This window comes from Gadus morhua, chromosome 7 (assembly GCF_902167405.1).
Source record: "Gadus morhua chromosome 7, gadMor3.0, whole genome shotgun sequence".
In the NCBI taxonomy this organism is placed as follows: domain Eukaryota; kingdom Metazoa; phylum Chordata; class Actinopteri; order Gadiformes; family Gadidae; genus Gadus; species Gadus morhua.
The window spans coordinates 14094811-14106710 of NC_044054.1; the positions used below are offsets into that span (position 1 = coordinate 14094811).

The window sequence follows — 11900 nt, forward strand, 5'->3', positions numbered from 1 at the left end:
CACACACACACACACACACACACACACACACACACACACACACACAGACCAAGTGCAGTGTTAGCATATTGTCCTTTTTAATTACACAGCCATCTCAAAATTCTGTCTCAGCAAGTCCGTCACGCGCACTTCACAGGACCCGCGGCGCGCTATGAATGAGACTGTCAGTGGGTGTAGCGGAGGAGAGGGAAGAGGACGAGATGTGTGAGAGAGAGAGAGAGAGAGAGAGAGAGAGAGAGAGAGAGAGAGAGAGAGAGAGAGAGAGAGAGAGAGAGAGAGAGAGAGAGAGAGAGAGAGAGAGAGAGAGAGAGAGAGAGAGAGAGAGAGAGAGAGAGAGAGAGAGAGAGAGAGAGAGAGAGAGAGAGAGAGAGAGAGAGAGAGAGAGAGAGAGAGAGAGAGAGAGAGAGAGAGAGAGAGAGAGAGAGAGAGAGAGAGAGAGAGAGAGAAATAGCGCGCGGGGAAAAATAAGAAAGCGAAGAAGGTTGAAAAACAATGTCTTTATGCTTAACTTGTCTTAATGCGTCTTTCAGCCGGCTCGCTGAACCATGCGCTCGCCCTTGTACACTACAGCTCTCCTTGATTACTTTGTCACTTTTCTTAAATGGTTTTTTGCTCTGTTGAGAGAACGGGCCGACCGAGAAAGAGGAAGATGTGTCAACAGAGTAAAGTGCAGATTATCTGACAATATGGGCGAAGAGGCACAACATTACAATGCACGCAAGGGCCGGACAGCAGAGGGACGACATCAAAAGTGAAATAGCGACAGCAGATTCTGAGGCAACTTTTGCACTTCACCACACATGCTTTAAGTAATTGTCGTCCTCCAGCACAAGTTTCTCTCTGCCTTTTATCGAATTTGAGAGAGCTAGGCTGCATAGCTTTTATCAAGACGGATGGTTTCTCATACTAGCCCTAATGATCGCACCTCAACAGATATTTAGAAAAAAGATGAACAAACTAGAAAACACATGCACTTTATAGGACAATATTGAAACAAAAGCAGCGCAGGATAATATCATTTTAAATAAATAAATAATAAGAGCATGGGTTTGAAGCGAATACAGTTCTTAGGTGCCATCTGCCGGTTCTGCTCGGTATTGTTCGTGACCTACGGCGTAACGTGTATTATGTAAAAAGAGGCTGTGGTATTCCTGTTACGACCTCTACTCAAACTCTACTCCAAATTGTTCTTTCAATTTCCCACGAGGAAATTATATTAGGTTTCAAGGAAGGGATTGTTCTATTCTTCATTCATTATTACGGTTAAACCATTAGAAAACAGGGTTAAACCAATTCGTGGCCTGCACCTTGCAAGGAAAAATTTATTGACAGAAAATATCATGTACTAGGCCTACATCATGTTTAATAGCCCACCTCCTTTTTCCCTTTGTAACAACGGGTGTCATCTTTAGAAATGGTGCTTCATGTTAAGTTTTTATTTATACATATTTTTATTTTATATTTCAGTAATCTTTTTTTTATATATATAATTTTTATGTCAAAGGAAATCGTCACATTTACGTTCCTGTAGAGCGCAACAGTGACCCATGGACATATTATAAGCAGTGACCGCCCTCCTTTTGTCTGCTGGGGGCGGGACTTCCGTTCATCAGACGCCAAATTTGAAAATGGCGGCTCTCTGCAGTGAGTTTGGAGACTTGGTGCAAATCAAAAAACAACTAATATCTGTGATATCGCTCTGCAAAGAGAGAGGACTTGTACACAGCGTGAAGTGGTACGTGTGATTAACGTTTAGAAAGAAAAAATAGAATGCAATAACGTTAATTAGGCGCAATGGGTCCATGTCTGATTAGCATGGGCTAACAACAAATCCATGCCATCGAACAGGTTTCTGTTATGATTAAGACATAATCTATGTGTTGCAATAGTAGAACCTGAGACTCGGTCGTGGATATATTGAAGGTTGAGAAAATGATGGAACACACGCAAAGACAAATTAACCATCTACTGCGATTTAATTCACAAGCTTTTCCCATTCTGAACCCAACTAGAATATAAGACGCTGTGGGACCATCTACCGTTAGCTTTTTTTTTAGGTTGGGGTATTCCTCAGAGTATTTCTGTCACATATTCAAGGTTTTATACATGACCTCAAGTGCTCTTTACAAGACATTAACGTCAAACACTATAGCAATTCCCTCCGGATATGTCAATAATGACATGTGACGCTGTCTGTATCTTCTATTTTAGGGCTTCGGAATTGGCTTTTGCCTTGGACCCTCTTCCAAAGGATGAATTACCCCCATCGCATCTCGTTAGTGAGGTTTGTATGCAACCAAGTTTATTTCATCTGATATACGCAAACGATAATATCCTCCTTTTGTGAATATATGTATAATAACACGGGCTCCTGGAGACAATGTGTTTCAGGTTGTAAGAAAGTACTGCTTTCTTTGTCTCACACATTAGGAAGATGTTCAAGACCTAGATGCTTTCGCCCTGGCTAAGTCGTACTTCGACCTCAAGGAATATGACCGCGCTGCCTACTTTCTGCGCGGCTGTCACAGCAAGAAGGCCTACTTTCTCTACATGTACTCACGTTATCTGGTAAGAGAATATATAGCTCTGATGCTATTCACATTCCATTTTGCGTGACGTTTTGTTCTATTAAGTTCATTACCTGAAGTGATGATCATTCAATGAAATGCTGATGGTGCATATGTATCTTTACGCTCAACGTTATTGAGTGCTATTAAAAAGTTATTGAGCTCTGAGGGATAGTGATTTAAATGTAAGAATTATAGTGTACCAATTGGTTCACTTATCATCCTACTTCTCTGACTGCCATCGAAAGAATTCCAGTGGTGTCCATTTATTTATGTGTCGTAATTCACAACACCAACGTTCACTTGTTCACCTTTCTTCATGAACTCTGCAGTCCGGGGAGAAGAAGAAAGACGACGAGACCGTGGACAGTCTGGGTGAGCCCCCCGTCTGGAGTACCCCCTCTCAGTAGTGTGTTATGAACTGGACTGGCCTGCCATTGTGTGTGTGTGTGTGCTTTTCTCCAGGGCCCCTAGAGAAGGGCCAGGTGCGTAACGAGGCGCTCCGGGAGCTCCGTGTGGAGCTGAGCAAGAAGCATAGAGCCGGAGAGCTGGACGGGTTCACCCTCTACCTGTAGGAGCACACACACACACACACACACACACACACACACACACACACACACACACACACACACACACACACACACACACACACACACACACACACACACACACACACACACACACACGCACGCGCACTTAAACACTGCAGTACATTGTTCAAAATGACCCTCTTTTATCAGTTTAAACCTTACCTGCATAAGTGCTGGACGAGGCTTCTAATTGTGTCGTTCCATGTATGCATGAACAGATATGGTGTGGTGCTACGGAAGCTGGACCTGTTGAAGGAGGCGGTGGAGGTGTTTGTGGAGGCCACCCACACCCTGCCTCTCCACTGGGGATCCTGGCTGGAGCTCTGCAACCTGGTCACCAACATTGAGATGGTACCGGCTGCTCAGTTTACAATGGCTTTAAACATTAGTAATTAGGGCTGCAACGATGCACCAACTCATGATTCGGTTTAACCCACGGTTCGATACATCCCACGATTTTTTTAAATTTAAAAAGCATTTTATTTAACACTTGTATAACAATTAACTTAATGTAGCATTTAATAACAAATAATTTGGAACACTGAACTGATTTGAACAGAAAGAATACTACTAACGTATAGCTAAATAAATAAATAACCAAAGATTACAGTTGGAGGATGCTTGCAGGTAGGCAAAAACCCTCAACTAGTTTGGTGGTTTGGTCAAATATCCTATTAGCGCTTCTTATTAGGCTATGTAGCTTAAATAATGACATAATCAGGCCGTATAGAATGCAACATGTTTAATAGCATAACTTTCAAATAGATGGGGAAAAAACATGAACGTCTAACATGAACGTCGCAATAACGAGGCATAGTGTTACGAGTAGCGTTTGTGTGTGCGCGAGAATGGCAGTGCGTGTGTGAGTGCCATCAGCGAGTGAGTGGACGAGCGAGGAGAGCGAGCGGTAGTGTGTGTGTCTAGTGAAGTAACTAACGAGTCCGGTAGAATAAATTACCCATCCTGTCAATCGGTGGCCGCTTCATTCCGACCTATAAGCAGACCAACTGCCGGTCAAATCACACAAAACAATAGAGACGGGGATCACACAGGCAATTTTTTTCGCGCTTGGCCCACTCTAGATAAATGTCGTTCATATCTCATATGAGGACTTCGACGGCTGTGGAGAAATGCTATCCTCCGTAGCCACGGGGAACTGTCATCCCAGAGAGGGCATCTCGTCGCAGACTTACGGCATCGATAAGAGGAGCGGTGTCAGCAGACTATTATTTAGGCATATTATTAGCACATTTCAATCGGACAGTTAGAAAGGGCGTATCGCGCTTCTGCCTTCTCACACCGCGAGAGGTTCGTGGCTTTGAGTGTCGCGATTTCGGTTTCGATACGCGTATCGTTACAGCCCTATTAGTAATGACACATGCCTATGTTAATGAACTATTTCCAAACGGCATCCAATTATAAATAATTTGATTCATAAACCACCTTTCAATAAACCCAAGACACCTTCTCTCTGTGGAAGTGGAGCGACAAGAACACAATCCAAAAAAAACAAAAGAGATTAAAAGAGATTAACGCGCATAGAGTCGGTTATTAACAAAACAAGTGTTTAAAATGATTATTAGTTTTACTGAATTGTTTTGTATGAGGGCAATCTCCCCCTTTTTACTCAACCAATGCCTTGCGTCTAAAGGCAACAGTTCAGACCTCTTTTACTGTTGTGTACAGCCACTCTCCCTGTTAGCCAATCAGCCGTGACCTCCCCCTTCCCGCAGCTCAAGTCCCTGTCTCTACCGAGCTGCTGGATCAAGGACTTCTTCATGGCCCACATCTACACAGAGCTGCAGATGATACCTGGAGCCCTGCAGAAGTACCAGAGTCTCATCGAGGCCGGCTTCTCCAAGAGCACCTACATCATCTCCCAGATCGCTGTGGCGTACCACAACATCAGAGGTCGGTCTTTCCCGTCTTCTCCCCTTGTGGGGTTGGGGTGGGGAGCTTTGCCACCGCCATGAGGTTTGCGTGCGTTTCGGTTGAAGTTGTTTCCTTTGCAGTTCATGACACGGTCATCGTGGTATTGTGTTCCAGACATTGACCAGGCCCTGGCTCTGTTCAATGAGCTGAGGGAACAGGATCCGTACCGCATCGAGAACATGGACACCTTCTCCAACCTGCTCTACGTCAAGGTGAGTCTGCTGGACCGCTACCCGTCGTAGTGTAGATAGTTTACATGTGATGGGGGATTTTGTACTACATTTCCCACTGCGGACAACACAAATGCCCTCTCACAGTGTCTACTATACTGGCCCCGGAACAGGGGCTGTCTGTTCTTGCTGAGTGTCTCTCCATGTCCTCGGGCTCCACCAGCAGAGGGGTAACGCTCTGCCCCTGTTCCTCCGCAGAGCATGAAGCCGGAGCTCAGCTACCTGGCCCACAACCTGGTGGAGATCGACAAGTACCGGGTGGAGACCTGCTGCGTCATCGGTGGGTGCTGAGGCCGCTTGACTGCCCCGTGTTCCTCCTCTGGGCCGCGTGATGCCACACACGCACACACCAAACGAAGCGCCCGTGTGTAGCAGTGACTCTGTGCGTTGTTTCCCGTTGGTGGCGCCGTGTTGTCACCGTCTGTGAGAACACGCTCCACATGTTGACCGCACCCACTGCCTGCACTTTGTTCAACACACTGCTTGAACAAAGTGCCCGTTTTCTCCACGGGGGGACATTTGCATAGTCGTCTAATCACGGATCCAACTGTGGCGTTTCCAAGACTGTGCCATGAGTCTTTCATAATTATTTGTAACTGTTGCTTTTAAGTGTTTTCTAGATGGCCCCTTTAAGCGATTTTGAGTTAATCGAACGGTTTCCCAGAAAGCTTGGTAGTGCGCCACAGGGACGACATGAGTGGACTCAAAAGGTTTCAAATGCCTAGAATTTCGCAAAGTTTTCAAAACCCTGTTTTAAAAGGCAATTCGGGGCTCTTGGAAAACTGAATGTGATTTCTGAATGCCATAGGGCAGAAGTGCATTCCAACAACTGTGGTAAACAAACTGTTGTAAACAAGCCACTGCTTGTGAGTAAACAGACATTCATCCGCTGTATGAAGATCTCAATCAGTCAATGGTAATTGAATTACTAGTCTCATTGTGTCCTGATCATTAAATTCCTCTGTGCTAGAGCCTTCCTGCTAACCCTAGGGACTAACCCAAACTCCAGTGCTAATGCTAAGTGCTAATGTCTGCCTGTTTGCAGGTAACTACGGTGCTGCTTACACTAGGTGGTAATGGTGTACTTCTGAATGAATGCTATTTCTGCTAGTGGTTTCTTCAGGAAGGTAGCTGCTAATGCTAGTTTCAGGTAACTTAACTGTTCATCAAAGCTAACGGGTTGATTGTCTGTAGCTAGCTCACTGCTTGTTCTAGGTACTAGCAGTGTCCGTTTGTAGGTAACCAGCTGCTAATGCTTGGCGCTAACGGTCTGGGCTTATCCATAGGTAACTACTACAGCTTGCGATCCCAGCATGAGAAGGCGGCGCTGTACTTCCAGCGGGCCCTGAAGCTGAACCCCCGCTGCCTGGGGGCCTGGACGCTCATGGGCCACGAGTACATGGAGATGAAGAACACTTCTGCTGCCATTCAGGCCTACAGGTATGTAGCTTAGCATCTGCTACCTCAAGCCTAGAGGTATGAACCGTAGCATCTTCTACTGCAAGCCTAGAGGTATGAACCGTAGCATCTTCTTAATCCAGGTCTATATGAGTATAGTTTAGCATCTTTATTATCCAGGCGTAGTTACGTAGTTTAGTATGTTATACGGCAAGCGTACAGTTTTATAGCTTAGCATCGACTTCTGCATGCCTACAGGTGCTAGGGTAACAAAACTAACTGCAATCTTACATGTCCACCATTCCTCTAGTAGCAAAGCTTAGTCTTAAAGATATTCAGCCAATTCTAGAAAGTCGAGAAGACCGGAAATGCCTAATTGTTCATGAAGGGGTAATAAGCCAGTAGTCCCCTAACTACTAGCTTACGGGCTTTTGGGAAAGTATCATGTAAAGACGATATGTGGTCAATACATCGGCTCTCCTCTTCCAACAGACACGCCATCGAGGTGAACAAGCGGGACTACCGCGCGTGGTACGGCCTGGGCCAGACCTACGAGATCCTCAAGATGCCCTTCTACTGTCTGTACTACTACCGCAAGGCCCACCAGCTACGGTCGGTCCTGGGCACACAAACCGACCGCACCCATCGTCTGTTTCCATAGTCCATAAATTGATACAACTCATTTATTGAAGCGTGGCAATATTCGGACCATTAAAGTGCCACCAGCTGTGTTTTTTCCCCCTCTCAAAGAAGCCATTGCAGGGTCTTCCCTTTAGTGAAAGGTCCAACCAGATGTATGGTAAATACATCAGCCTACCCAGTGTGGGCCTACTGTTCGCCTGCTTCAATGGATGATCAGCGTCCCACCTGAGGGTCAAACAGGGGCCCCTTACATTGACGTATTGAGCGTGTCCCCTGACCGTATCCTGGTGTGTCTGTGTGTACAGGCCCAATGACTCGCGTATGTTGGTCGCCCTGGGAGAGTGCTACGAGAAGTTATCGCAACAAGTAGAGGCCAAAAAGGTAACGCTGTGCAGGAGCGCTCCTTCTGCTTCTTCTCTTTGTGAAACTTGAGGATTAAAGGTCACATGGCACTATTTGACCTCTGACCTTGTCCGTCCAGTGTTATTGGAGGGCCTTCTCCGTGGGGGACGTGGAGAAGATGGCGCTTCTCAAACTTGCTAAGTAAGTAGCGACACTTGCTGATATTTGAAACGTGCCACATTCAAAAGACACAATGGGGCATGTGAATTGGTTCTTCTGGTTTGGATTGTGCAAGTGCCTATTGCTGTGAAGTTGAGGTCATATCGTTGTTCCTATTGGTTCAAACGTCTGCTCTCTGCACACTTGGCACTCGATGACACGACCACAAATACTTCTGAACTTTTGAGGATTTAATGGGGATTCCATTTTGATGAAAAATATGACCACAGTATTTACGGTGCTAATGTGGAACTATGCGGGTAAGTAAACCAACTAAACATTTTCATGTTCGGTTCCTGTCTTAACCATTCCCCTCTCTTGGTCGACAGGCTCCAAGAACAGCTGACTGAGACTGACGAAGCGGCACAGTCCTACATCATCTACATCCAAGAGATCTTCTCCTGTGGGGTGAGCTACTGCCAACGCGTTGTCCTCCGTCACACGCTTTACCAACCCCATCCGTCCTGTGGGTCAGGCTGGGATGGAGTCATGGGTGGAGGGTCTGACTCCCAGCCGCAATGCACTGGGCGCGGTCCCTAATCTCAGTCTAATCTGTCGGCATCCTGAAGATGACCTCATCCCCACGCCCTTCCTTAGTAACACGCATCTGGAATCCCACTTTAGATAAGTGGCTCAAAAAAAAAGTTACTAAAAAGAAAAAACTCATGATCCATTTATTTTTTCCAAAAAATTGGAGCCAGTAAGATGTTAAACTAGTAGCTTCTTAACTACTTTAGTGCTATTCGAAATCCATTTTAAGTTTCTTTATGGACCTATATTGGTCTGTCTGCTAAATCAATGATAAGTGATGTATTTAGAATGGAACTTTGCTTCTGCATCCGTCTCCAAGTGTCCTCAATGTAATTTGACTTGGAACAACACTTGTATACACTGTGACCATTACAGAACTTAAACCCACTGTCATTTCATTGCACGGCATACCCAAGAATGGGACGAACACCGAAATGGAGGGGAACGGATAATTTCACTGCCGATTACATGTTTTAGTCTTACAAATGAGACTTGAAGTACTACTGGGAAACTATAGTCTGATGTCAAATTAGTTCTCATCTTGTTGAACACTGTTTTCTCTTTTTCGCTTCATTTGTTTCGTCCAATCATGTTTCTGGAAGTGCCTAATATGCAAACACAAACAGAAATCGGCAGTAGTAAACTGTTCAAAGCGTTTGTTCATTTTAAATCAACACTGTGCGACTAGCCATTGTAGGAGCACACTATAAAAAAAAAAATACTCTGCAAGCCTTGTTTACTTGCGTGAATAAGCACGTAAACAAGGCTTTACTTTGTAGAAGGCTTGTTCATACGGCGTAACTCGGTCCCTTGAGAGCCTTCGGTTTTAAACATGGTCATTTGTCGTAGACGATCTTGCCATTTGATCAGTTATTGAAAGTCCCCAATTAAGAGTTTATTTGTAAATTTCCTATGTTTTTGCCATTCTCCCCATAACACCCTACAGTCACCTCTGCTTAACGCAGGTGGCATTATGTCTTGAAGTCCGACTACCTTTTTCGAGGTAGTCCGACGTCACTCCCAAGGGGCCCTGGTGGTGCGGTTTGTGTGGACATGTGCGTTTGTATAACGCTACGGTGTGTGTGTGTGTGTGTGTGTGTGTGTGTGTGTGTGTGTGTGTGTGTGTGTGTGTGTGTGTGTGTGTTATAACGCTCATAGCAGTTGCACAACGACGGTACTGAAAAAGGATCATAAAGTAGGCGTGAGTTAAACCATTGGGATAACACGCCCCCCTTCTCCCTAAAACAAGAGATCTCGTAGTGGTTGAACTCCATCTGAAGCAGTGGGCTCACTGGCTCATCGGGGTCACGGTGGTACCGGCCCAGGCTCTGTGCCCGTACCACCAAGAGGTTCTGCTGGAACCCGGTGGGACAGCTGGATCCGAGATGACCCTTGCACACACCGAGGTGTGGGACCACCACAGGCCCTAACCCTCTGGTCTGGTGTCCCGGGGTGTACAGGAGCAGCTGGAGCACGTGGAGGTCAGCACGGCACTGCGTTACCTGGGCCAGTACTACTTCAAGAACAAGCTGTACGACGAGGCGTCCCTCTGCGCCCAGCGCTGCTGCGACTACAACGACGTGAGTCCCCCGACCGCCCCACTCGCGCCAGTCAGAGGACGGGGCTCAATGCTACGTCTGAAACATCCTAGGCATCGGCTTTGTTGGTTATACATTCAAGGAATCGTACTCCTGTTTACAATTGAATGCACCGAACTAAGTATAAAAAAAAATCTGTTGCATAAAAAAATTATATGAATTTATAAGTATAGTGTGTGGTGGCAAGGGTGTACGACCCGCAGCTGAAAGGTTCTCGGCTCAATGTCCGCAGCGTAACCTGGCGGCCTTTGAGTCCTCACCTGCTCCTCAATGACATTGAATGTACCAGTATCATGTAACTCGGTCGAAGTGGTTTGGGATAAAAGCATCTGATAGAAGACCGCAGTAAAGGTCAAATGTATAACATGTGTGCACACCTGTGTGTTGGTCCTCAGGCGCGGGAGGAAGGGAAGGCTCTCCTCAGACAGATCTCCCAGGTCCGGGACCAGACGGAGACGCCGTCTGGAGAACTGTTTGTCTCGCTCTCGGACAACAACACTCCCATCAAGAGAGTGTCACCGCTTAACCTGTCCTCCTTCACGCCATGACTCTCTCCTCCTCCTCGTTGGTTCCTCAGGCTCGTTCACCTCACTGATTCCCCACGCGTTCAAAACACGTACTGTAAGGAATATAAAGATCACCAACACAGTTCTACTCAAATATTACATTTGAATTTGATCACAAATTGGCAATCAATAAATTATTTATCTGATTTTGAGCCTTGTAAGTCATATCGTTTTAAAAAAACTGGAAAATATGATTGTTTTAGCTAAAATGAGTATAGTTGCAATTTCATGGCCCTCTCACGGTAAGGTATAACGAGTCTTCATATTTTGTAAATTAATGTAAATATGCAAATATTCCATTGCATGTTGTTTTTCAAGGATCCTGGATTGCGTGGGTACAGGATTTACCAAGTGTGTGGTTTTGTTTTCAAATGTGAATAAATACTTTCAGAGAATGCAGGTGTGGCAAATATGTTTTATTTAAATAATTTAAGTGAAGTGTAGTAACGGTAATAGTCTCATCATGCTTCAAACACTGGCTCCTTGCACCAGGTGGGCAAAGTTGAGGGTTGCCAGATGATGCGGTAAAGAGTTTATTGGTTATTTTGAAACCCTTTTAACTCATTTTTGGAAGCCCTTTGTTTGAAAATAAATACTTTTTGGATAGAAAAAAACTTCGTTTTTGGAGTGCGTATATCAAATACCACAGTTAATGCCCCGGAGCAGGGCCGGTGTTACACCGAATTCTGCGACCCACCAAAAAGTGTGACCGTAGGGGTCGCTGTTGCATATTTTTTGCAATATGCACGAGTTTGAAGCGTAGACGGGCATGACAAAAACATAAAACATAAGATCTCCCCCCAACCAATTACCTTTTTATTAAAGGTGCTTAATAAATACATTTGTTTTGATTGATTAGCTTTTTACAGACCCATACAATGATAGGGCGTTTAGTACGGTCCGTCACATTGCTTTTTTACCCATAAAAAGCTAGTCAGTGATAAATTACCCATCCAACCATCTTGCACGTAGAAACAAAAGACAGTCAAAGAGAGCAACCAGCTAGGATGCAACTCGGACGCATCCATGTCCAGTGCCTTGGTTTCCCTGAACGCTGGTAGCCACACTGGGGCCGGCATAAGAGAGTGCACTCTCAATATTCCCAGTAAAGGTGAAATTGGACAAGGGAATAAAAACTGTGCAAACATGCCTTTTTGGATGGAGGAAGCACTGCAACATATTGCAGAGTTGATGCAACAGCTAAATGCTAATGGAAGGAAGCAGGACATTTTGCTCAGGACAATGGGTCAAGAGAAGCCAGTGCCTAGCTACAAAATCTCTG

The 11900-nt window shown here is 45.3% G+C and overlaps 1 protein-coding gene across 1 annotated transcript; it reads left to right on the plus strand.

Annotated features, from left to right (window-relative positions):
- Positions 1–1592: 1592 nt before the first annotated feature.
- On the plus strand, positions 1593–11013 carry cdc23 (CDC23 (cell division cycle 23, yeast, homolog)). Its single transcript, XM_030360291.1, has 16 exons — positions 1593–1735; positions 2212–2284; positions 2431–2568; positions 2900–2942; positions 3033–3138; positions 3379–3511; positions 4894–5071; positions 5207–5304; positions 5521–5602; positions 6609–6762; positions 7213–7332; positions 7668–7743; positions 7844–7905; positions 8253–8331; positions 9915–10034; positions 10448–11013. Exons 1-16 carry the CDS (start codon positions 1629–1631, stop codon positions 10598–10600), a joined length of 1722 nt encoding a protein of 573 aa, XP_030216151.1. The 5' UTR covers positions 1593–1628; the 3' UTR covers positions 10601–11013.
- The last annotated feature ends 887 nt before the right edge of the window (positions 11014–11900 follow it).